The following is a 27,775-nucleotide window of genomic DNA, read 5'->3' on the forward strand; positions in this document are numbered from 1 at the left end:
ATTGGATGTGACAGTCCTGGGACTCTATCCAGCTCATCCCGAATTGCCCTGGTGCGTTGGCAGTCGGGGTAATAAGGAGTTAATGGAAGCAGCCCATAGCTGCCACTAAGACCTAGGTTAATCATGGCAGGCGTCTATAAGACACCCCCCCCATCACTAAATTGTAGTGAAAGTAAATAAACCCAGACACCGAAAAATCCTTTATTTGAAATAAAAGACAAAAAAACACCCTCTTTCACTATTTTATTAATCCCCAAATACCCCTCCATGTCCGACGTAGTCCACACGAGGTCCCACCATGCTTTCAGCTCTGCTACATCGGAAGCTGACAGGAGTGGCCGTAGAGCATCGCCGCACGCTGTGAGCTCCACGGAGCAACTGAAGTGAGTCGTGCTGTCAGCGGTGACGTTACTCAGGTTACCCGCGGCCACAGCTGGATTCTGGTACAAACTGCTACAGTGGATCAGTTTTTTTTTAACGGATCTGTCCCATCAGTTGTACCACAATCTCCAACGCATCCGTCACATCAGTCACAAAACGGATTGTGACTGATGGAAAAAGACAGAAGTGTGAAAGCAGCCTTACTTCCCTATATTTCAGAAAGTATACATCCAGTCTCAAAACTAAAGGTATGTTTAGAATCGGCATGATAGCGCCAGTATAGCACTGACTTTAGGTTGTATAGGAAAATCCTGGTGGTTTGTCCTCTTTAAGACATGGTTTGCCATATGTAGCGCTCCTGAGCTTTTTTAGAACATGTGAATTCTTCATGTATTTCATATTTTATTTTTAGCTTTGTTCTCATCCATTTCTTTCTTGCATAATGAGTATAAACAGAACAGATATCTGATCATTGGGAGCAGATGTTTCCTCTGTCTGTTACTCTCACTTAGGGGTGGGTGTCACACATTGCTTAGTGTCTGCTTAGCTGGATCAAAAAGCGAGTCTTGGCTCATATCCTGATGTTTGCGGTCAATGATTCATAGTCGTAGTGGCCACTAGTCATAAGAGGTGTAAATGACCCTCCCAGTTGTGCATATACCCATTTACTACATGGGTATATGCACAAATGGGAGGGTCAGTACTGGAGGATGGTGGACTTGGGATCTGCCCAGGTGTAGGCGAAGATCATATATGAGTACTATCCGCCTGCAATGCCAGTGTGCCTCTTTTAAGGCAGGATTCTGTGAGAGGCATAAAGAGAAGAGGACATTTTCTTAGTTGAGCATAGACGCAGTCTAAATTAGGAGCAGGAAGCAAGTTTTCCAATTTTCAGGTACCATTGCTCTGGCTGCTGCTGTGCGCTCCTGCCTCCTGAGCTTTGCACTTCCTGGGGATCTATTAATCGATCAATGTGTTCCTCAGGACCCGGCCACTACCAATTTGCAGGCAATTGAATAGCCTGCAAAATGTAAGAAACATGGACAAAGTTTACTTATTTCTTAAAAGGAATATTTTACCAGGTTTTTGCTATGTAATCTGAGAGCAGCATGATGTAGGGGCTAAAGGCCCCGTTACACGCAACGACATCGCTAACGAGATATCGCGGGGGTCACTGAATTCGTGACGCACATCCGGCCTCGTTAGTGACGTCGTTGCGTGTGACACCTACGAGTGACTGCTAACGATCCAAAATACTCACCAAATCGTTGATTGTTGACACGCCGTTCATTGACTTCGCTACGTGTGACACCCTGGGAACGACTAACAACAGCGTTCCTGCGTTCTCCGGCAACGAGGTGGGCGTGACATTACTGCAGCTGCTCTCCGCCCCTCCGCTTCTATTGGTGGCCCGCTGTCTGACGTCGCTGTGATGCCGCACGAACCGCCCCCTTAAAAAAGAGTTTGTTCGGCGGCCACAGCGACGTCGTTAGGAAGGTATGTGTGACGCGTACGAGCGAGATTGTTCGCCACGGGCAACGACTTGCCCGTGACGCACACACGACGGGGGCGGGTGTGATCGCTAGCGACGTTGCTGTATATAAAGCAGCCTTAAGACTCTTAAGCGGGCTTTACACGCTACGATATCGTTAATGAATTATCGTCGGGGTCACGTTGTTTGTGACGCACATCCGGCGTCATTAACAATATCGCAGCGTGTGACATTTATGTGCGACCTAAAACGATCGTAAAAGTGGCAAAAATCGCTTGCCGCGGAGAGGTTGTCCTAAAACAAAAAATCGTTTACTTCTAATTAGCGATGTTGTTCCTCGTTCCTACGGCAGCACACATCGCTGTGTGTGACACTGCAGGAGCGAGGAACATCTCCTTACCTGCCTCCACCAGCTATGCGGAAGGAAGGAGGTGGGCGGGATTTTATGTCCCGCTCATCTCCGCCCCTCCGCTTCTATTGGATGGCTGCCGTGTGACGCCGCACGACCCGCCCCCTTAGAAAGGAGGCGGATCGCCAGCCAGAGCGATGTTGCAGGACAGGTTAGTGCGTGTGACAGGGGTAAGCGAGGTTGTACGCGACGGGCAGCGATTTGCCCGTGTTGCACAACCGACGGGGCGGGTACGATCGCTCGCAATCTCGCTAGCGAGATCGCAGCGTGTAAAGCCCGCTTTATTCCAACAATGTGTCACTTGCTGCTCTGCAAGCGATTATTTTGATACAACCACTGTTTTCTCTGCTGCAGATCTAGCATTACTCAGAATGCTGAGCCCTGTATAACCCTGGCCACACCAATGATTGGCAGCTTTCCGTGTACACTGTACATTGACAAAAAAGCCGATAATCATTGGTGAGGACAGAGTTGTACAAAGCAGGTAAGGACAAGGAGGCACAAGACATCTAGACCTGTAGTGTTAATCTCCTGCTTATAAAACGCTGATTTTATTGAAAAGGCAACACACAGCCCAGTAAGTGACACATTCCTGCAGGCAGGGTCTGAGCCACTACATCACGCTGCTCTCATATTGCATAGCTAAAACCTGCTGACAGATTGCCCTTAAGCGTAAATTCAGTTAGGCATACATTTACACTGTGATGGGAGTCAGAGTTTTGTTTCACAGTGATTGGATGCCAGGGATGATTGCCAGAGGAAGAGAGAAAGGCAGGGGTTGGAGACTTGTAGACAGAAAGAGACTATAGAGGAGAAAATAAGCATAAGCAGCTAAACCCACTGAACGAGTGTGTGTGCGTGTGTATATGTATGTATGTATGTATGTATGTGTGTGTGTGTGTGTGTGTGTGTATATATATATATATATATATATATATATACATACACACATAATATAATATGTATATGTAACATTAGAGGCATATGGACCTCAAGGAGCCTTGAGACATCAAGACTTGTCTACTATGAGCAGTTCCCGCTCTGGTAGACATTGCCCTTCATTGTATCACATTTTTCCTGTAGTGTGGGAAGGTTGTCATTGCTTCTAGTTACAAAATCCAAACTTGCAATGATCAGTTATTGATCAGACCGGCTTCACCCCAATAGGGACTTGGTGGTTGTGTAGACCTGTAGGCTCCTCTACTCTTCACCGTTGAAGTCTACTTACAGACCACACCCTGTTGGCTAACAAGGCTAGATTTTTATACATCAAAGAGGGCACTATAACCTAGCAATGGAGAGGTGCAGGAACAAAAGAATAACCGCTCTAGATTCAGGAGAACAGCGGCATTTATACCAGGTAATAAAACTACAGTGCCTTGCGAAAGTACTCCCTTGAATTTTTCAACCTTTTCTCACATTTCAGGCTTCAAACATAAAGATAAAAATTGTAATGTTATGGTGAAGAATCAACAACAAGTGGGACACAATTGTGAAGTTGAACGAAATGTATTGCTCATTTTAAACTTTTTAAAAAAATAAATAACTGAAAATTGGGGCGTGCAATATTATTCATCCCCTTTACTTTGTGCTGCAAACTCACTCCAGAAGTTCATTGTGGATCTCTGAATGATCCAATGTTGTCCTAAATGACTGATGATGATAAATATAATGCCCCTGTGTGTAATCAAGTCTCCGTATAAATGCATCTGCTCTGTGATAGTCTCAGTGTTCTGTTTAAAGCACAGAGAGCATCATGAAGACCAAGGAACACAACAGGCAGGTCCGTGATACTGTTGTGGAGAAGTTTAAAGCTGGATTTGGTTACAAAAAGATTTTCAAAACTTTAAACATCTCAAGGAGCACTGTGCAAGCGATCATATTGAAATGGAAGGAGTATCATACCACAGCAGATCTACCAAGACCCGGACGTCCATCCAAACTTTCATCTCAAACAAGGAGAAGACTGATCAGAGATGCAGCCAAGAGGCCCATGATCACTCTAGATGAACTCAGAGATCTACAGCTGAGGTGGGAGAGTCTGTCCATAGGACAACAATCAGTCATAGACTGCACAAATCTGGCCTTTATGGAAGAGTGGCAAGGAGAAAGCCATTTCTCAAAGATATCCATAAAATGTGTTGTTTAAAGTTTGCCACAAGCCACCTGGGAGACACACCAAACATGTGGAAGAAGGTGCTCTGGTCAGATGACACCAAAATCAAACTATTTGGGCACAATGCCAAACAGTATGTTTGGTGTAAAAGCAAAACAGCTCATCACCCTGAACCCACCATCCCCACTGTCAAACGTGGTGGTGGCAGCATCATGGTTTGGGCCTGCTTTTCTTCAGCAGGGACAGGGAAGATGGTTAAAGTTGATGAGAAGATGGATGGAGCCAAATACAGGACCATTCTTGAAGAAAACCTGTTGGAGTCTGCAAAAGACCTGAGACTGGGACGGAGATTTGTCTTCCAACAAGACAATGATCCCAACCATAAAGCAAAATCTACAATGGAATGGTTCACAAATAAACGTATCCAGGTGTTAGAATGGCCAAGTCAAAATCCAGACCTGAATCCAATCGAGAATCTGTGGAAAGAGCTGAAAACTGCTGTTCACAAACGCTCTCCATCCAACCTCACTCAGCTCCAGCTGTTTGCAAAGGAAGAATGGGCAAGAATTTCAGTCTCTCAATGTGCAAAACCTAAGGCCCCGTCACACGCAGCGATATCGCTAGCGAGCGTTCCCGCCCCGTCGTTTGTGTGTCACGGGCAAATCGCTGCCCGTGGCACACAATATCGTTAAGTAAGTCCGTGTGACGGCTCCTAACTACTGACATCACTGGTGCCGGCGAACCGCCTCCTTTCTAAGGGGGCGGTCCATGCGGCGTCACTAAGCAGCCGCCCAATAGAAGCGGAGGGGCGGAGATGAGCGGCCGTAACATCCCGCTCACCACCTTCCTTCCTCATTGCCGGCAGTCGCAGGTAAGCTGCAGTTCGTCATTCCCGAGGTGTCACACGTAGCGATGTGTGCTGCCTCGGGAACGACAAACAACCTGCGTCCTCAACAATCCACGATTTTATGAAAATGAACGACGTGTCAACGATCAACGATAAGGTATTTTTGATCGTTCACGGCCGTTCGTTGGTGTCACACGCAACGATGTCGCTAACTGCGCCGGATGGGTGTCACAGAATCCGTGACCCCGGCGGTATATCGTCATAGCGCCGCCTTTAGACACATACCCGAAGCGACTTGCAGCTGTAATCGCAGCAAAAGGTGGCGCTACAAAGTATTAACTTAACCCCTTCACGACCTTGGACGGATCTATCCGTCCAGGATCGTGTCCCGTTAAGCCCCGCCCCCTGCCGCGGGCAGGCGGCGTGGATCGGCACACATGAGCTGTTTTCAACAGCTGACATGTGTGCCTGCTAGCCGCGGGTGGAATCGCTTCCACCCGCGGCCATTAACCCCTTAAATCTTGCTGCCAAAGTCTGGCAGCAAGATTTAAATGCGCGCGGCCATGTTTGTTACTTACCGCCGCCCCCACCGGAAGTCACGTGTGTTATCACGTGGCTATCGGTGGTTGCCATCGTAGCACAGGGTCATGTGATGATGCCTGCTGCTATGATGTTTCACTTTCGTTTTCCCTCGGCCGAGAGCAGAGGGAAAAACAAAGTGACTGAATCTGCTGTTTACAGCTGTATTGCTGTGATCAGCAGATAGCGATCAGCGATCCAATTGCTGATTGCTATAGCCCCCTAGGGGGACTAGTAAAATAAAAAAAAAAAGTAAAAAAAAATTTTTTAAAAAATATAAAAAAAAAAAACAAAAAACCTAAAAGTTCAGATCATCCCCCTTTCCCCCCATTGAAAATTAAAGGGTTAAAAAATAAATAAATATACACATATTTGGTATCGCCGCGTTCAGAAATGCCCGATCTATCAAGATATAAAATCAATTAATCTGATTGGTAAACGGCGTAGTGGCAAAAAAATTCCAAACGCCAAAATTACGTTTTTTGGTCGCCGCAAGTTTTACGCAAAATGCAATAACAGGCGATCAAAACGTAGCATCTGCACAAAAATGGTATCATTATAAACGTCAGCTCGAGACGCAAAATATAAGCCATCACTGAGCCATAGATCCCAAAAAATAAGAACGCTACGTGTTTCGGAAAATGGCGCAAAACGTGCGCCACTTTTATTGGACAAACTTGTGAATTTTTTTTAACCCCTTAGATACAAGTAAACCTATACATGTTTGGTGTCTACAAACTCGCACCGACCTGAGGCATCACACAGGCGCATCAGTTTTCATATAGTGAACACGGTGAATAAAACATCCCAAAAACTATTGTGCGACCACACTTTTTTTGCAGTTTTTCCACACTTGGAATTTTTTTGCTGTTTTCCAGTACAATATATGGTAAAACCTATGGTTTCTTTTAAAAGTACAACTCGTCCCGCAAAAAACAAGCCCTCATATGGCAAGATTGAAGGAAAAATAAAAAAGTTACGGCTCTCGGAAGAAAAGGAGCAAAAAACAAAAACGCAAAAACGGAAAGTGCCCGGAGGCTGAAGGGGTTAAGGGGGCCGAATAATATTGCACGCTCCACTTTTCAGTTTTTTATTTTTTACAAAAGTTTAACATAAGCAATAAATATCATTCAACTTCACAATTGTGTCCCACTTGTTGATTCCTCACCATAACATTAAAATTTTTATATTTAGGTTTGAAGCCTGAAATGTGGGAAAAGGTTGAAAAATTCAAGGGGCCGAATACTTTCGCAAGGCACTGTACATATGTTTATTACAAACAATTTCAGCCACCATCATGTTGAGAAATAAGCTAAATGTGATCATAAAGGAGTTTGATATTTTTCAGTAGTGTAGGTATTGTTCTTCAGTGGTTTATCCAGGCTCGTATCTTATTCTCCCCAGGTTAAAGAAGAGCCACCAAGGTATATTCCACTCCAAAGCAAGTCTGCAGAAGCTCAGTGCCAAGGTATGAGCAATGTTAAGATCTTGGAATAGTTTCCTGGCAGGAGGCAATAGTTTAATATATCGGGTTTACTTGTCAGAACACTCAGCTGATAATTATTCTAAAGACCCGAGAGATCTACAGACAAATTAAGGCCAGGATTAGTGCCAGCAGCCTGGAAACAAGCGGCCAGCAGCCAGCCATGGTCCTCTTTAGGTATAACAAAGCTACCGGCTGTTAGCACATTCCTGTGTAGATTTCCCTTTATTTTTTTTTACAGTTTGCCAGGTATTTATTACCATCCGTATCAGACTTTTTTCTTGCAATGATCAACGATTCAAGGGTCATTGCTGCCCTTGCCGTAATTGGATTTTAGCAGAACCATTGAGTTTTCCCCTTGCAAGGTGAATTATCTCTGGGGAGACTCTGGTTTCGTTCCTTGCTCCAAAAACATACGTGTTATTGTTATTTATTTTCTTATAAAGCGCCACTAATTCCACAGCGTTTATCGATACCATCATCACTGCCTCCATCGAGGCTCATAATCTAAATTCCCTCTCCGTATGTCTTTGGATTGTGAGAAGACACTGGAATACTCAAAGGAGGCAAAGAGGAGGAGACTCAACGCCTTACAGATTTCTCAGCCAGTAGATGGGGTCTCACATCCAAAGGCCTCATGTATCATCCTGTGCAGCTACAAACAGTGCAGATGGAAAGAAAATGGAAAGAACCAGAGAAAGGACTGGAAACGGAGAAATAAGAGCATTGTTTCATTATAGAATATTACCCCAGACTTTTTTTTTCCTTCTCTCCTTCCTCAATTAGTTTGCAAGAAGGCAACATGTGGACATGGAATATAATAAATCTTTATTTTATCTGTGAAAAACATGGATAGAGCACTGACTGAATGAGGGATAAAGCCGAAGTCACACTTGCATGCAACTCACGCGAGACTAGAGCGAGAATCAAATCGCATCACCCGGCACGGCCTGCTGCTCTCCGGACTGGAGCATGCAGCTGCATAGAAATACATACAGCTGTATGCTCCTGTCCGGAGAGCTTTTCTGTATGGAAATCACCGCACTTTTCAAAGTGTTTCATGCAATTTGGCGTTTTATTTTAAACAGACAGGTGAGGGTACAGGAAAAAGGCGACACAAGGGACGTTTCGACCTATGTAGGTCTCTTTCCTGTCCGGACAGCGGCAGACCGTGTCGGGTGATGCAACTCTATTCTTGCTCTAGTCTGGCGTGAGTTACACGCAAGCGTGACTTCGGCCTTAGTCTGAAGAAGACCCTTCTCTCAGGGGTGAGCCACTTGAACACTCATGCTGGCCACTATGTACATTAGATGGCTGTTGGATGAATGATCCTTCGGCTGATTGTGTGGCAGACAGTCGTCATAGTCAACTCTCTCGTACAGTTATGCTCTCCTGTGTCTCAATGAGAAAGTGAGAAAGACTGACACATTGGCAGGCGGCTTATCTCCGGGAGAGCAATGCAATCGGTATTTCCAAATCAGACATGTCTAATCGACAACCAGTCATCAGTTGGCCGGTGCCCTCATACATGTTTAATTGTTGGATGTGCCTTTCAATATCAGCGGGTTCAGCCAACATTAGTCCAATGTGTATAAGGGCCTTAAAAGAAAACCTTTCACCAGGATTTTCCCTTGTAAGCTGCGGCCTCCACCCTGAGCCCTTATATACAGCATTCTACTGTAGAATACTGTATATAAGTCCCGAAGACAATCTGTATAACATAAAAAAACCCTTTTACTATACTCACATGCTGGGTGGTCCGATTGGTGTCTCTGGCCTTTGTCCAGCACTAACTCTCTTCTTGCGATCCCCATTCTCCTTTCCTGCCCCGTGTGGATGACGCGTCCTATGTCAGCCATACAAAATTCTCCATTGCGCTTCTGCACATGTCTCTCTGCCTTGCCGAGGGCAGAGCAAAGTACTGTAATGCACAGGCACGTGGAAAGGTCAAAGATCGCCCGTGTATGTGCACTGCAATACTTTACTTTGCTCTTCCCTTGGCATGGCAGAGAGACGTGCGAGTGCGCAGGAGCACAATAGAGGACCCTGTGTGGATGATGTAGGACGTGTTATCCACACGGAGCAGGAACAGAGCATGACGATGGAGGGAAAAGAGAAGGCGCCGGATCAAGACCTGTGACGCCCATTGGACCGGACCGCTCCACAGGTGAATATAATAAAAGGTCTTTTTTATGTTATATAGAGAGGCCTGGGCTCTTATATACAGTATTGTAGAGTGCTGTACATAAGGCTCACTGGGGGTGACCGCAGTTTTGTAAGGGTAAATCCTTGTGACAGGTTCCTTTTAACCTGTGTTTCCTTGAATGTCCTAGAAATTAATGCTGTGTTCATAGTGTCAGGTTTTCCCTCACCTGAACCAGTTACAAATAGTGGCTCTCACTGGAGGATCGGGTGCGTCTTTGGATTACACAAAAAGTCAACTGTTTTTAATGGGAACTGTGTAATGATTCCCTTGTCCAGTGGTGGCGCTATAGAGAAATGAAATGCCTTTTTTCTAGTTCTTGCATCACTGATTGCAGCTGATTGTCAGGATCCCAGGCGCAGGACCTTCTCAGATTACTTTACAGACTAATCAAATACTGGATTGTCCAACACTTGCTACATCTATCACTTACTTATACTACTCTAGTCTCCTGTATAATACAGTTTTGTGCATTTCTGGATATAATCGGATTTGTTTCCTTAGTTTTCATCACAGTTGTCAGGCTGCACACAGCAGCTGGCGGAGGCCCGGAATGAATACCTTTTTGCCTTGACTGCTGCAAATGCCCATCTTGATCTTTACTATCTGTCTCACCTGCCGGACATCATGAAGGTCGGTAGTGTTAAATAGTTATCATTTTTACATTTTGTTCTGCTTTTTCACAGTATTGTTAGGCAGGTGTAGAAAAAATGCAAATTCTTTCAAGAATTTCTCCTCATGAAATCCCAGACAGACTTGGTGATGTTGAGATCAGTGCACGCCTGTGAAAGAAAGCAGCAGCTTCTGGGAGGAATTAAAGGGAACCGGTCAGGTGTAATATGCAGCCAGAACGACTAGCAGTTCTGGGTGTATATTGCTAATCCCTGCCTAACTGTCCCAGTATACACTAGCATAGATAAAGAGATCTTTAGAAAAAGTATTTGTAAAGATGGTATATTATATGCTAATGAGCGAAGGGACTAGTCCCGAGGACGTTTTTTCCCTTAGCTAGCCGGCCCACATAGCATGGTAGCACGACCCTGTGGGTGTACTAACATGCTAATGAATGGGCAGCTTCGCCGCACATACCTCACTTTTCATGGCGGCCGGTGGAGGATGATGTGCACTGGGCATGATCCAGAGTATCAGGGACTTCCAGTCATGTGCACTAAACTGATGCCGGGTATCAGCTTCCCTGCTTCAGTGACGTATAGTGCACATGACTGGAAGTGCTGGGGACTCCAAATCATGCGTAGTGCACATCCATCCTCCGCCAGCCGCCATAAACGGTGAGGTATGTGCGGCGAAGCTGCGCTTCATTAGTATGTTAGTATGCCCACTGGGGCGTGCTACCATGCTATGTGGGCCGGTTAGCCAGGGGAACAAACGCCCTCAGGACTAGTCCCTGTGCTCATTAGCATATAATATACGATCTTTAGTAATACTTTTTCTAACGATCTCTTTACCTATGCTAGTGTATACAGGGACGGTTAGGCAGGGATTAGTAATATGCACCCAGAACTACTCGTGGTTCTGGGTACATATTGCACCGGACATGTTCCCTTTAAGCTAATTTTCTGCCGCACTGCATTCTCAGTACAGGGGCCGGGCAGCATTCTAACGGTATTAAATCCCTTTTACGACCTTGCTTCAAGGTCGTGTCTGTCCCTTTATTGTGGGCTCGCATATTTCACCGCACATCTCGGCTGATCTGATTAGCTGACGTGCAATTATCAGACGCAGGTGGATTGGAGATCCCCTCTCCTGGTAATTAGTTAAATTGCGCTCTCAATCTCTGATGGAGGTATTTAAAGGACTCCGGTAGGGAGAACATCATTCCCCGCCAACATTGGTATGCATGTGACGTGATCACAGGTTGCCGATGGGTTCTCATGACAGCCAGGGGTCAAACCATGACCCCTGTGACTGTCATGATGTAGTTCCTGTGAACGCCGGTTGAGCGCCGGTATTTACAGGAGATCATCGTTTCTGCTGTACAGAGCAGGCCTGAAGCATCGCTTTCTACAGCACAAGCCAGCAGAGTATACCAGCTTCAAGTCCCCAAGTGCACTATTAAAAACAATAGAAAGTGTAAAAAAAAAAAAAAAACCAACACAAGTTCAAATCACCCCCTTTTGCCCCATTAAAAAGAAAACACACATATTTGGTATCGCCACATTCAGAAATGCCCAATCAAAATAGAAAATGAAGTAACCTGATTAGTAAAGTGGTTAATGAGAAAAAAATCAAAACAGCAGACTTGTGTTTTTTTGGGGTCGCTGTAACATTACAATAAACTGCAATAACAGACAATCAAAACAGCACATCTACACAAAGATTGTATACATTAAAATGTCAGGTCAAGACGCAAACAATAAGCCGTCACTGAGCCCCAGATCCCGAAAAATTAGAACCTTACGGGTCTCAGAAAATGGCGACAAAGCGCAATTCTTTTTTGGACAAACTTATGAATTTTTTCACCGACCTGAGGAATCATACTCCCAAGTCAATTTTACCATATAGTGAACATTGTAAATAAAAAAAAAAATCCAAAAATCCATTTTTTATTTTTTATTTTTTTTTTTTTTTGCAATGCAATTTCACCGCACTATTTTTTCACATTTTCCAAAACACTATGGCACAGAATGAATGGTGTCATTCAAAAGTACAACTCGTCCCGCAAAAAGCAAGATCTCATATGACTATATTGATGGAAAAATAAAAAAAAAGTTATGGTTCCTGGAATACAGGGAGGAAAAAACAAAAAATGGAAAATCGCCCATGGGTGAAGGGGTTAATTGTGTGATGAGTTATTTAGGGGACACCAAATTGACACTGTTATACAAGCTGTACAGTGACTACTTTACATTGTATCAAAGTGTCATATCTTCAGTGTTGTCCCATGAGAAGATCCAATTCAGAGGTCTCAAACATGCGGCCCGCAGGCACATGCCCCCTTGACGATTGCGTTCGATGCAGAGGGTGTAGCCATCACTGTTTACTGCTTTACGTTAGATTAACGTTTTACCGGCGCTGCGCAGAGTCACGCTCTATCTGCACTATTCCAGTGGCATCCGCTGGCCAATCGGAGGCAAGCAGCTGACATCACCTGACATAATCCTCATATGACATCACCATCATCCTAGTGCAGAGAGAGCTTGATTCTGCGCAGCCGGCAGCAAAACGTTCATCTGAATTTTAGATGAAGCACTGACAGCGGCCACGATCATTAAGGGGGGACTCATGCCTGCGGACCTCAGGAAGCAGGGAAGAGGACGCCAAGGGAACAGAGAACAGGTAAGAAGAATGTTTGTGTGTGTGTGTGTATGTATGGCACAATAGGGGACCAGGATGAGACATTGTGTGTGGGTGTGTTTGTATGTGTATAGATTGGCACAATAGGGGACAAGGATGAAACCTTATATGTGTGTGTGTGTGTGTGTGTGTGTGTGTATAGAATGACACAGTAGGGGACCATGATGAGACAGTGTGTGTGTGTGTGTGTGTGTGTGTGTGTAGAATGGCACAATAGGGGACCAGGATGGGACCTTACACATACATACATACATACATACATACATACATACATACATACATGTATATATGTATGTGTGTGTGTGTGTGTGTGTGTGTGTGTGTGTGTGTGTGTGTGTAGAATGACACAGTAGGGGACCCAGGATGAGACATTGTGTGTGTGTGTGTGTGTGTGTAGAATGGCACAATAGGGGACACACACATCATATATATATGTGTGCGTGTGTGTAGAAATGACACAGTAGGGGACCCATGGATGAGACGTGTGTGTGTGTGTGTGTGTGTGTGTGTGTGTGTGTGTGTAGAATGACACAGTAGGGGACCCAGGATGAGATATTTTGTGTGTGTGTGTGTGTGTGTGTGTGTATAGATTGCCACAATAGGGGACCAGGATGAGACCTTATGTGTGTGTGTGTGTGTGTGTGTGTGTGTGTAGAATGGCATAATAGGGGACCAGGATGAGACATTGCTACAAGATGAGGATCAATTAGGGGGACATTACTACAAGAGGAGAGCTTGCATGGGCACATTAATAAAAGGGAACAAGGTTGGGCACATTGCTACAGGATGGGGCACATATGTAAAAGGGGACCAGGATGATACATTGAGGCTGTAGAAGCCAAACAGTGCAACATTCATATTTCAATTGCCTTGTAACTGCTTTTTAACCATGGTTTTAATTACAAAAAAAGATGTCCACAAGAAAGAAGTAATGAATAATGTATTAATGTTATTGTACTTGCTGCTATTTTTAGAAATTCTTAATTCATCAGCGAAAGTCAAATAATTTATCAGGTGACACATTTGTGTCTGGGCATTAGTCTTTTCCATTTATGTTCATGTTACATTGTGAAGCAATAGCATTACTGTGCACAGGAAAACACTTGTGACTCATTATATTCATGGTATCATCACGTAAACTAAATATTATCTCTACAGTGCAGCTGCACAGGACAGGATTAAGGGGAAATTTATACCTTAAGGGTGCTTTACACGCTGCGACATCCCTAGCGATCTCATTAGCGATGTGACACGCCAGATCGCAGATGCGATCTGCCGAGATCACACATGTGACCGGAGCTATAAAAACGACCTATGTGCAATCTCGGCAGATCGCATCTGCGATCTGGCGTGTCACATCACTAACGAGATCGCTAGCGATGTCGCAGCGTGTAAAGCACCCTTTAGAGAGAGAACCTGTCAAAAACCTCTAAGCCGCCAAACAATTTACAGCGGGTGAATTAAGTATTATAAATGTCACCAATTTCTAAGTAAATATATTTATAAAGGTGCCATTGACATGAAATTCTCACCAGCTGTTGGTAACAACTAGTGATGAGCGAGTATGCTTGTTACTACTCGGTACTCGCACGAGTATCGCTGTACTCGGGCTACTCGGCGGGGACCGAGTATTCTCGCGATACTCGTGCTGTACTCGTGGTCTTCATGTTGGCGCTCTTTTTAGAGCCAGCCCTTATGCAGGGATTGGCTGGCAGACCAATGCAATGCCACAGCCCTGTTGTGGAATTGCAGTGATTGGCCGGCCATCACAGAATGACCGTGCCTTTAGCCCGACACTTCCCCGCTCGGCTACGGCCCCTCCCGCACTCCACTCCGCGTGTATATTTATATGCACGCTTACACACACACGTACGTTTTTTTAATTAATTTACAGTTTTATGGTTTCTACATGCTGCCGCTGGTCATTTCACAAAAATACTCGGGTCTCCCATAGGATAACATTGGGCTCGGTGCTCGGGCCGAGTACACGAGTATCTTGGGAGGCTCGGCCCGAGCCTCGAGCACCCGAGCTTTTTAGTACTCGCTCATCACTAGTAACAACCCATCCAATCCACAATGGCAAAGAAATCAAACAATAGACATCCATAAATTAAGTTGTGTAAGAATGAGAAATGTCACAGGAAAGAAGTATTGAAGACATGCTGAAAAAGAGGTTCAAACAGCCATGCAAAGTCATGACACCAGGTGAAATCTATCAGTAATAGGAAAGCAATCCTGCCACTTAGTGAAAAATAATACCAGCTGGTTCAACTAATGACCTATAAAAAGGTGTCTGATTAGCAAGGTGCCACACAAGAAACATCTCATGATGGGTAAAACCAGTGAGCTGTCTCAAGACCTTCGCAACCTTATTGCTGTAAAACATACTAATGGCATTAGTAACAGAAGAATTTCTAAACTACTGAAGGTTCCAGTGAGCATTGTAGAGGCCGAAAGAACATCATTTCCCCATAAACTGGCCACAACCAGGTGCTCGCCACAAGATTTCAGACAAAGGAGTGAAAAGAATTATGAGAAAAGTTGTCCAAGGGCTAAGCACTACCCCTGTGTAGAGCTCCAGAAAGACCTGGAATCAGCAGGTCAATTGTTTCAAATAAAAAAACAAATAATGCACTCAACCTCAATGGCCTGTGTGCACGCTCATGTTTGCTCAACAACATTTAGATAAGCCTGTGATATACTGGGAGAATATAGTCTGGTCAGGTGAGACTAAAATTGGGCTTTCTTTGTCGCTCCTAATTGGGAGACCCAGACAATTGGGTGTATAGCTATGCCTCCGGAGGCCACACAAAGTATTACACTAAAAGTGTAAAGCCCCTCCCCTTCAGCCTATACACCCCCCGTACTGCTACGGGCTCATCAGTTTTTATGCTTTGTGCGAAGGAGGTCAGACATCCACGCATAGCTCCACAGCTTAGTCAGCAGCAGCTGCTGACTATGTCGGATGGAAGAAAAGAGGGCCCATAACAGGGCCCCCAGCATGCTCCCTTCTCACCCCACTCTTGTCGGCGGTGTTGTTAAGGTTGAGGTATCCATTGCGGGTACGGAGGCTGGAGCCCACATGCTGCTTTCCTTCCCCATCCCTCAATTAGGGCTCTGGGTGAAGTGGGATCCCATCGGTCTCCAGGCACAGGAGACCGTGCTCCATCCACAGCTCCTGAGGACCCTGCTGGATAGGAGCCGAGTATCGTTCAGGGACATGGCCCTGCTACTTGGAGGTACTCTGTGTCCCCGTGGGGACCGCGCACAGCAACACTCCAGCATTGCTGGGTGTGCTAGTGCACCGGGGACAGCAGCGCTGGCTGCATTTGTGCCACTATACACTTCAGCGTCGCTGAGTGTGTTTGTGTCTTTCTTCCCGCCCCCAGCCCTGCCAGTCAGGGGAAGGGCGGGACGCTGTACAGGTCGGCAGCACTGAGGGCTGGAGCATGCTTTGCATACTCCACCCCCCTCACTCTGCACAGTGGGGCACCAGTTCCCGCACTTTTCTGGGTCACGCCCACGGCTCCCTCCTCTCCCCAGGACGCTGGCAGCCATTCCTCTCAGCTCTGCTAACGCTGAGAGGAGAGACAAGCTCAAAGAGACCCAGGCAGGAATTCTGGTGCCCACACAAACGCTTTGCGCAGGCGGTAAGCAGCACCTGTGGTGCTGGCCCCACTAGTGCAGAAGTGTATTTATAGTTTATATGATTATAGTCTATACTTTACACTGTATGGTGCACTGTTGATTTGTGGCTATATACCCTCCTGTATTGCTCAGAGGAGACAACAGCATGTCGTCCACAAATAGCAAGGGTGCCAAAGCACAGACTTACTATGCTGCCTGTGCAGCATGTACGGCTATACTGCCGGCAGGTTCCACTGACCCTCATTGTGTGCAATGCTCGGCCCCTGTGGCACTTTCTCAGCCAGAGCCTCTGCTAAGGGTGGCCCAGGGAGAACCACCTGTTAACACTGTCCAGGTGACAGGGACGGAGTTTGCAGTTTTTACTGAAAGACTTTCTGAGACTATGGCTAAGATATTAGAAGCCTTGCAGTCCAGGCCGGCATCTCAAGCCAGGGGCACTGTGGAAACATCCTTACCCCAGGCCAAACCAAAAACACCCCAACAGAGGAGGGGACAGTCGAGGTTTCGGTCCTTTCGGGGTACGGGCAGGTTAAAAAGACCGCCGGAGGTGCCGCTACCAAGGCGGCTTCCTCATGACTTACGGCCTCCTCACACCGCATCCTCGGTCGGTGGCAGGCTCTCCCGCTTTTGCGACACCTGGCTGCCACAAGTAAAAGACCGTTGGGTGAGAGATATTTTGTCTCACGGTTACAGGATAGAGTTCAGCTCTCGTCCTCCGACTCGATTCTTCAGAACATCTCCGCCTCCCGGACGAGCCGAGGCTCTTCTGCAGGCGGTGGGCATTCTGAAGGCAGAAGGAGTGGTGGTCCCGGTTCCTCTTCAGCAACAGGGTCACGGTTTCTACTCCAACCTGTTTGTGGTTCCAAAGAAGGACGGGTCCTTCCGTCCTGTTTTGGACCTAAAACTGCTCAACAAACACGTAAGGACCAGGCGGTTCCGGATGGAATCCCTCCGCTCCGTCATCGCCTCAATGTCCCAAGGAGATTTCCTAGCATCGATCGATATCAAGGATGCTTATCTCCACGTACCAATTGCTCCAGAGCATCAGCGCTTCTTGCGCTTCGCCATAGGAGACGAACACCTTCAGTTCGCGGCACTGCCGTTCGGACTGGCGACAGCCCCAAGGGTTTTCACCAAGGTCATGGCTACAGTAGTTGCGGTCCTCCACTCTCAGGGTCACTCAGTGATACCTTACTTAGACGATCTGCTGGTCAAGGCACCCTCTCAAGAGGCATGCCAACACAGCCTCAACGTTACTCTGGAGATTCTCCAGAGTTTCGGGTGGATCATCAATTTTCCAAAGTCAAATCTGACACCGGTCCAATCACTGACATATCTTGGCATGGAGTTTCATACTCTTCCAGCGATAGTGAAGCTTCCGCTGGACAAACAGCGTTCACTACAGACAGGGGTACAATCTCTCCTTCAAGGTCGGTCACACCCCTTGAGGCGCCTCATGCACTTCCTGGGGAAGATGGTGGCAGCAATGGAAGCAGTTCCTTTCGCGCAGTTTCACCTGCGTCCTCTTCAATGGGACATCCTACGCAAGTGGGACAGGAGGCCGACGTCCCTAGACAGGAACGTCTCCCTCTCTCAAGCAACCAAAGCTTCCCTTCGGTGGTGGCTTCTTCCCACCTCATTATCGAAAGGAAAATCCTTCCTACCCCCATCCTGGGCGGTGGTCACGACGGACGCGAGCCTGTCAGGGTGGGGAGCAGTTTTTCTCCACCACAGGGCTCAGGGTACGTGGACTCAGCAAGAGTCCTCACTTCAGATCAATGTTCTGGAGATCAGGGCAGTGTATCTTGCCCTAAAAGCGTTCCAGCAGTGGCTGGAAGGCAAGCAGATCCGAATTCAGTCGGACAACTCCACAGCGGTGGCTTACATCAACCACCAAGGTGGGACACGCAGTCGGCAAGCCTTCCAGGAAGTCCGGAGGATTCTGCTGTGGGTGGAAGCCACAGCATCCACCATATCCGCAGTTCACATCCCGGGCGTAGAAAACTGGGAAGCAGACTTTCTCAGTCGCCAGGGCATGGACGCAGGGGAATGGTCCCTTCACCCGGACGTGTTTCAGGAGATCTGTTGCCGCTGGGGGATGCCGGACGTCGACCTAATGGCGTCACGGCACAACAACAAGGTCCCAACATTCATGGCTCGATCTCAAGATCACAGAGCTCTGGCGGCAGACGCCTTAGTTCAGGATTGGTCGCAGTTTCAGCTTCCTTATGTGTTTCTTCCTCTGGCTCTGTTGCCCAGAGTGTTACGCAAGATAAGGGCCGACTGCCGCCGCGCCATCCTCGTCGCTCCAGACTGGCCGAGGAGGTCGTGGTACCCGGATCTGTGGCATCTCACGGTCGGCCAACTGTGGGCACTGCCAGACCGACCAGATTTGCTATCTCAAGGGCCGTTTTTCCATTTGAATTCTGCGGCCCTCAACCTGACTGTGTGGCCATTGAGTCCTGGATCCTAGCGTCTTCAGGATTATCTCAAGAGGTCATTGCCACTATGAGACAGGCTAGGAAACCAACGTCCGCCAAGATTTCCTCCCTAAGGTGGTATCCCCTTTTCATCTCAATCAGGACATCTCCTTACCCTCGTTTTGTCCTCATCCAGTTCACCAATGTGAAAAGGATTTGCACTTGTTAGATCTGGTGAGAGCACTCAGACTCTACATTTCTCGTACGGCGCCCCTGCGCCGCTCCGATGCACTCTTTGTCCTTGTCGCTGGCCAGCATAAAGGGACACAAGCTTCCAAATCAACCCTGGCTCGGTGGATCAAGGAGCCAATTCTCGAAGCTTACCGTTCCTCGGGGCTTCCGGTTCCCTCAGGACTGAAGGCCCATTCTACCAGGGCCGTGGGAGCGTCCTGGACCTTGCGACACCAGGCTACGGCTCAGCAGGTGTGTCAGGCAGCTACCTGGTCAAGCCTGCACACTTTCACGAAACACGATCAGGTGCATACCTATGCTTCGGCAGATGCCAGCCTAGGTAGGCGAGTCCTTCAGGCGGCAGTTGCCCACCTGTAGGACGGAGCCGTTACGGCTCTATTATGAGGTATTATTTACCCACCCAGGGACTGCTTTTGGACGTCCCAATTGTCTGGGTCTCCCAATTAGGAGCGACAAAGAAGAAGGGAATTTTGTTTACTTACCGTAAATTCCTTTTCTTCTAGCTCCAATTGGGAGACCCAGCACCCGCCCCTGTTTTTGTATACACATGTTGTTCATGTTAAATGGTTTCAGTTCTCCGATATTCCTTCGGATTGAATTTACTTTAAACCAGTTTATAATTTTTTCCTCCTTCTGGCTTTTGCACCAAAACTGATGAGCCCGTAGCAGTACGGGGGGTGTATAGGCTGAAGGGGAGGGGCTTTACACTTTTAGTGTAATACTTTGTGTGGCCTCCGGAGGCATAGCTATACACCCAATTGTCTGGGTCTCCCAATTGGAGCTAGAAGAAAAGGAATTTACGGTAAGTAAACAAAATTCCCTTCTTTTGCACGCCAAAGATTTCCCCCCCAAAACACTATACCAACAGTGAAGTTTGGAGATGGGAATATCATGGGGTAAAGCTGTCTTTCAGCATATGACACTGGCAAACTTTATATAATTGAAGGAAGGATGAATGGACAAATATACCAAGACATTTTGCTGCCATGGATGATGATGAAACAAGGGTGAACATTTCAGCAAGACAATGATGCCAAACAAAATCAAAGAAACTCTCAATTAGCTTCATATAAAGAAAATAAAGCTGCTAGAATGGTGCAGCCAATAACCTGACATGAACCCTATAGAAAATTTATGGAAAGAACTAAAGCGCAGAGTTCATAGGAGTCCACAGAATCTTCAGGTTTTGAAAAGTATTTGTTTGGAAGAATGGACCAAAATCACACCTGAGCAATACATGCGAATAGTTTCTCCAAATTGGAGGCATATTGAAGCTATCATCACCACCACCATAATTTTCAGTAAGTGTGTTCAATACTTTTTTCCTGTGTCTCGGACAAGAAACACTTGTCTTTGTACTCCTCACCTGGCTGCCGTCACACATGCTTCATACCATCTGAACCGAATAAGTTTATCTTGGTCTAATCAGACCACAGGACAGGGTTCCAGTAATCCATATCCTAAAGGCCCCGTCACACTAAGCAACATCGCTAGCAACATCGCTGCTAACGAACAACTTTTGTGACGTTGCTAGTGATGTCGCTGTGTGTGACATCCAGCAACAACCTGGCCCCTGCTGTGAGGTCGTTGGTTGTTGCTGTATGTCCTGGGCCATTTTTTAGTTGTTGCTGTCCCGCTGTGAAGCACAGATCGCTGTGTGTGACAGCGAGACAGCAACAACTAAATGTGCAGGCAGCAGGAGCCGGCTTCTGCGGAGGCTGGTAACCACAGTAAACATCGGGTAACCAAGAAGCCCTGTCCTTGGTTACCCGATATTTACCTTTGTTACCAGCCTCCGCCGCTCTCACTGTCAGTGCCGGCTCCTGCTCTGTGCACATGTAGCTGCAGGACACATCGGGTTAATTAACCCGATGTGTGCTGTAGCTAGGAGAGCAGGGAGCCAGCGCTAAGCATTGTGCGCTGCTCCCTGCTCTGTGCACATTTAGCTGCAGCACACATCGGGTAATTAACCCGATGTGTGCTGTAACTAGGAGAGCAGGGAGCCAGCGCTCAGTGTGCGCTGCTCCCTGCTCTCTGCACGTGTAGCTGCGTGCACTGGTAACCAAGGTAAATATCGGGTTGGTTACCCGATATTTACCTTAGTTACCAAGCGCAGCATCTTCCACGCGGCGCTGGGGGCTGGTCACTGGTTGCTGGTGAGCTCACCAGCAACTCGTGTAGCGACGCTCCAGCGATCCCTGCCAGGTCAGGTTGCTGGTGGGATCGCTGGAGCGTCGCAGTGTGACATCTCACCAGCAACCTCCTAGCAACTTACCAGCGATCCCTATCGTTGTTGGGATCGCTGGTAAGTTGCTTAGTGTGACTGGACCTTTAGTCTGCTTGGCTTCAAACTCTTAGCTTGGCTTACTTGTGCATCAGCTTTAGAAGAGGATTCCTTTTGGGATGACAGCCATTCAGACCAATTTGATGCAGTGTGAGGCGTATGGTCTTGGTACTGACAAGCTAACCCCCCAACCCATATAACCTTTGCAGCAATGCTGGAAGCACTAAAATGTCTATTTTGAAAAGGCAACCTCTGGATATGACTCTCAACTTCTTTGGTCGACCATGGTGAGGTCCGTTCCAAGTGGAATCTGTCTTGTTAAACTGCTGTATGGTCTTGGCCACCGTGCTGCAGGTCAGTTTCAGAGTGCTGGCGATCTTCTTATAACCTTGGCCATCTTTATATAAAGCAACAGGTCTTATTTTATAGATCCTTAGAGATCTTTGCCATGAGGTGCCATGTTGTTCTTCCAGTGACCAGTATGAGAGAGTGTGTGAGCAATAACACCAAATGTAACACCCCTGCTCTTGCTTCACGCCTGAGACTCTGTGAGACTAATAAATCACGTGACATATTGGAGGGAAAATGGCTAATTGGGCACAGTTTGGCAAGTTTCACCTAGGGGTGTACTCACTTTTGTGCCAGCGGATTTGATAATAATGGCTGTGTGTTGAGTTATTTAGAGGAGACACCAGATTTACCTTGTTGTACAAGCTGTACACTGACTACTGTACATTGCAATTCACTTGGCTTTCATCCTGTGGTTTTCTCTGAGGTCTGCAGACGTTCTCATGGGTTAAATTTGGAGGCAGCACAATCCAGACACCCCCCCCCCCCTCTTGGTGATCCCAGTCCTTGTCCTATGTTGGATATGTGCTGCTATACTTGAATATTGACACATGCCTGTTACATCAATAAACCAATCCATAAGCAAGAATGGAAACCTTCTTTTTCTGTCTTGCAGTGGAGCGCCCAGTATACCGCGCCGTGTAACCACCAGCATTATATTGATTGCAGGAGCGGAGAAATGTCCGATGACATTGACGTTTTTCTTACTCGCAAACACTTTACTTCCCGTAATGCCGCTCACCTTTTATTGCTTCCTGTACATTCGATTTTTATTGCTTCTTGTACAAGTTTCTCTTGATTTTTCTATTTTATCCTCTGGAAATTACATTTGTTCATCTGCCGTGTCGTTCTGTTTATCGACAGGCGAGGGAAAAAACTGAACGGGAATTACACCACCAAATTGTCTCCTCAATACCAGGACTGATGGCGCGTACACTGATCCCAGCTCTTGTTTGCCAAAAGCTTGTGCTTTTGGGATGCTCTTTGCAAGTTTCCAATGGGGAAGGGGAATGGTGCCACCATGAGCTGTCACATCTTGTATAGGGGTTCTCAATTCTAAAGATGCACCATACCATCACACTATCGGGCACGCTTGCTTTAATCAGGACTGATGGCCCCTCTCCCAGATTTGTTAATTTCAAGGGATTGTCACCTTTCAAAGATTATCCCCCCATAGGGACAAAAAGAGACTACAAATAAACTGCTTATGTGCGGACTTCCAGGTCCAGCACTTCTCACTTTATTGGGCTGCAGCAGTGACGTCACTGCTCCGCTTCTTGTGCCATCTACACTGACTGAGCTCAGTGGTTAGTGACGTCACTGCTCCGCTGCCTGTGCCATCTACATCGAGCTCAGTGGTTAGTGGCGTCACTGCTCCGCTGCCTGTGCCATCTACATCGAGCTCAGTGGTTAGTGGCGTCACTGCTTCGCATCTTGTGCCATCTACACTGACTGAGCTCAGTGGTTAGTGACGTCACTGCTCCGCTTCTTGTGCCATCTACACTGACTGAGCTCAGTGGTTAGTGACGTCACTGCTGCATCCGAATAACAAAGACCAGACAAATCGTAAGTGGTAGTGCTGGACCCTCAGGGAAGGGTAAGTAAGAACGCCATTTTCTTCTTTCCTCTGTGAGCTAATGAGGGGAGGATTCCTTGAAAGGAGATAGTCCTTTTAATTTTATGAACCCTCTAACAGCCCCTTTTAAGTTATTGCTACATAAGGATAGTGCTATTTCCTTGGGTACACACACAGACTGGTCCTACTCAAAACAGAATCAGTCATGCTGCAATGTTAGAGGAGGACATGAACGGCTATAGCTAGGAATTTCTTTACCTGGAGCAAAGGCTCAGTTTGCTTCTATAGCAGTGGCATGGCAGAGCCGAGTGTCGTCTGCATCGAGCGCGAGCCGAGTGTCATCTGGCGCGAGCGCGAGCCCAATGTCCTCTGGCGCTAGCCCCGTGTGATCGAGCGTGAGCCCAGCGTCATCTGAAGCGAGCCCGAGCCCGGTGTCATCTGGCGCGAGCCCGAGCCCGGTGTCATCTGGCGCGAGCGCGATCTCAGTGTCATCTGGCACGAGCGTGAGCCCAGTGTCATCTGGCGCTAGCCCCGTGTGATCGAGCGTGAGCCCAGCGTCATCTGGAGCGAGCGCGATCCCAGTGTCATCTGGCGCGAGCCCGAGCTCAGTGTCATCTGGCGCGAGCCCGAGCCCAGTGTCATCTGGCGCGAGCCCGAGCCCAGTGTCATCTGGCGCGAGCGCGAGCCCAGTGTCATCTGGCGCGAGCCCAGTGTCATCTGGCGCGAGCCCAGTGTCATCTGGCGCGAGCCCAGTGTCATCTGGCGCGAGCCCAGTGTCATCTGGCGCAGGCGCGATCCCAGTGTCATCTGGCGCGAGCCCAGTGTCATCTGGCGCGAGCCCAGTGTCATCTGGCGCAGGCGCAATCCCAGTGTCATCTGGCGCGAGCCCAGTGTCATCTGGCGCGAGCCCAGTGTCATCTGGCGCAGGCGCGATCCCAGTGTCATCTGGCACGAGCCGAGTGTAAATCATTGTGAATGGATTCTGTCATGCGAGAATCGGAGCATAGGTGAGATGAAGATGGAGAGATTAACGTCTCCATCTTCTCCATTGTCTGTCTCTGTGCATATCGGACTCACTGACAATCAGACCCCCAATAAACCTTTTTGCTAGATCCTGTACCCACAAGAAGTACAGTGTAGCACCCTGTAGTGGCCATTATCAGGTACTGCAAATCAGTTTCCGTTGGAAGTGAGAGAGCTGGGCTGCAGTACCTGAGAATGGCCACTACACAGAGCAGGGCACTGTGCTATTTCACACCCACATTATGGGACCTGGTAACCGCTGATCAGTGCTGGTGCTCAGCGTTGGACCAATTTACTGATCTCAAGGAACAGTCATTGATATAAAATTCCTGGACAACAGCTTTAAGATATTCTTCCACTTAACCCTTGGCTTACCTGATCTCTATTGCAGACAGCACAATAGATGACAGATGACCCCTATAGGTAACATTCTTATTCCCGTCACCATTTGGATGGCACTGTATAACCGTACATGTAGACGGAGGTGACACAATAGTAGACATCACCACGTTTTCACATTACAGTAGCGTTACTTATATTCACACTTGATCTATCCTATGTAAACGTTGCTGATGCGGCCAGTAAGGTTTATACATCAATCAGATTGCAATCTCCCATGTTATCTTTACTTGCTTAGTTACAAATGATCAAGAAGTTCTGATACTAAACTATTTTCCTTGGCGCAGGCCTTGTTTGTTCATGTGGTTGGTTGGGTAATGGTGAAATGTGAAGTTCCTTCTCACTTTCAGACTGCACAACCGATAAGAAGTATACTGGCGCCACACAGTGTTCACTTTGTGGTACTGCAGCATGAATTTATTCTGCTTCATAAATGTACACCCCATCATTTATACCCAGCAGCCTTATCACTTCTACTATGTGTTTATATGAATGCAATAAGCAGACTTTTTTGATGTTTATGAAATTGTACATGTCTGCAGGTACTGGATGGGGATCTCTACGAACGCTTACGAGATTATCTTTCACTGATCAATAAAACTGAGCTCAGCACATGCCGGTCCACGCAAGAGCGATTTCGTGACACTCTGGAGGCATCTCTTCAGGTAACTGTTTTCTCTCTGTTGTTCCCATGGACGAGAAATCGTAAAATAATGAAATGAATTAAAAAGAATCTATCAGCAGGTTTTTGCTATGAAATCTCAGAGCAGCAAAACATAGTGCAAGAGAGCCTGATTCCAGCTAGGTTGTGTTTCGTAGTTTTAATGCAATAAATATTTTATCAGCAGAAGATTATCACTGCTGGACTAGGTGTCACATGCAAGACAGTCAGGCTGATCTATGTAGCTCCGCCCTCACCACTGATTGGCAGCTGGCTGATTGCACAGTGCACACAGGAAGCAGCAGAGAAAGCCGTGAAACTAAATAACACATCGCTGGAATTAGGCTCTCTGACCCTAAATCATGCTGCTTTGAGATTACAAAGCAAATACCTGCAGATTTCTTTACATGTAAAACAATCCATATATATATATATATATATATATATATATATATATATATATGTATGTATACAGTGCCTACAAGTAGTATTCAACCCCCTGCAGATTTAGCAGGTTTGATAAGATGCAAATAAGTTAGAGCCTGCAAACTTCAAACAAGAGCAGGATTTATTAACAGATGCATAAATCTTACAAACCAACAAGTTATGTTGCTCAGTTAAATTTTAATAATTTTTCAACATAAAAGTGTGGGTCAATTATTATTCAACCCCTAGGTTTAATATTTTGTGGAATAACCCTTGTTTGCAATTACAGCTAACAATCGTTTTTTATAAGACCTGATCAGGCCGGCACAGGTCTCTGGAGTTATCTTGGCCCACTCCTCCATGCAGATCTTCTCCAAGTTATCTAGGTTCTTTGGGTGTCTCATGTGGACTTTAATCTTGAGCTCCTTCCACAAGTTTTCAATTGGGTTAAGGTCAGGAGACTGACTAGGCCACTGCAACACCTTGATTTTTTTCCCTCTTGAACCAGGCCTTGGTTTTCTTGGCTGTGTGCTTTGGGTCGTTGTCTTGTTGGAAGATGAAATGACGACCCATCTTAAGATCTTTGATGGAGGAGCGCAGGTTCTTGGCCAAAATCTCCAGGTAGGCCGTGCTATCCATCTTCCCATGGATGCGGACCAGATGGCCAGGCCCCTTGGCTGAGAAACAGCCCCACAGCATGATGCTGCCACCACCAGCTTGACTGTAGGGATGGTATTCTTGGGGTCGCATCCAGTCTCCAAACGTCACGTGTGTGGTAGGCACCAAAGATCTCGATCTTGGTCTCATCAGACCAGAGAACCTTGAACCAGTCTGTCTGAGTCCTCCAAGTGATCATGAGCAAACTGTAGACGAGCCTTGACATGACGCTTTGAAAGTAAAGGTACCTTACGGGCTCGTCTGGAACGGAGACCATTGCGGTGGAGTACGTTACTTATGGTATTGACTGAAACCAATGTCCCCACTGCCATGAGATCTTCCCGGAGCTCCTTCCTTGTTGTCCTTGGCTTAGCCTTGACTCTTCGGTCAAGCCTGGCCTTGGCACGGGTGGAAACTTTCAAAGGCTGTCCAGGCCGTGGAAGGCTAACAGTAGTTCCATAAGCCTTCCACTTCCGGATGATGCTCCCAACAGTGGAGACAGGTAGGCCCAACTCCTTGGAAAGGGTTTTGTACCCCTTGCCAGCCTTGTTGACCCTCCACGATCTTGTCTCTGATGGCCTTGGAATGCTCCTTTGTCTTTCCCATGTTGACCAAGTATGAGTGCTGTTCACAAGTTTGGGGAGGGTCTTAAATAGTCAGAAAAGGCTGGAAAAAGAGATAATTAATCCAAACATGTGAAGCTCATTGTTCTTTGTGCCTGAAATACTTCTTAATACTTTAGGGGAACCAAACAGAATTCTTGTGGTTTGAGGGGTTGAATAATAAATGACCCTCTGAATAAACTTTTCTCAATTTAAAAAAAAAAAGAAAGAAAGAAATATTCTTTTTTGCTGCAGTGCATTTCACACTTCCAGGCTGATCTACAGTCCAAATGTCACAATGCCAAGTTAATTCCGAATGTGTAAACCTGCTAAATCTGCAGGGGGTTGAATACTACTTGTAGGCACTGTATATATATATATATATATATATATATATATATATATATATATATATATATATATATATATATATATATATATATATATATATATATCAGATTTCAGTTTGACAGTGCAGCAGAGCTCAGTTTGCCATTAGGCTCTATATTCTTTGATCATGACATGGTTTTCCAAAGATAAGTAATATTCTAGGGTCATGATTCCCATTTGACGCCAGAGCCACCAGCAATGATCTGTCAACACCAGTTGACAATTTTGATAGTGGGACATCCGTGTGATACACCTTTTTGTTTT

General features: G+C 46.6%; 1 protein-coding gene across 1 annotated transcript in view; it reads left to right on the forward strand.

The window, feature by feature from the left end:
• The window catches only part of FCHSD1 (FCH and double SH3 domains 1), a 231,530-nt gene that overhangs the window by 125,847 nt on the left and 77,908 nt on the right, over positions 1 to 27,775 (forward strand). Inside the window, exons 7-9 of the mRNA XM_075344397.1 lie at positions 7,229 to 7,292; positions 10,015 to 10,143; positions 25,318 to 25,440. Coding sequence (XP_075200512.1) covers positions 7,229 to 7,292; positions 10,015 to 10,143; positions 25,318 to 25,440 — 316 coding nt within the window. The remainder of the gene's footprint in view (positions 1 to 7,228; positions 7,293 to 10,014; positions 10,144 to 25,317; positions 25,441 to 27,775) is intronic.

This window comes from Anomaloglossus baeobatrachus, chromosome 4 (genome assembly GCF_048569485.1).
Source record: "Anomaloglossus baeobatrachus isolate aAnoBae1 chromosome 4, aAnoBae1.hap1, whole genome shotgun sequence".
NCBI classification, from domain to species: Eukaryota; Metazoa; Chordata; class Amphibia; order Anura; family Aromobatidae; genus Anomaloglossus; species Anomaloglossus baeobatrachus.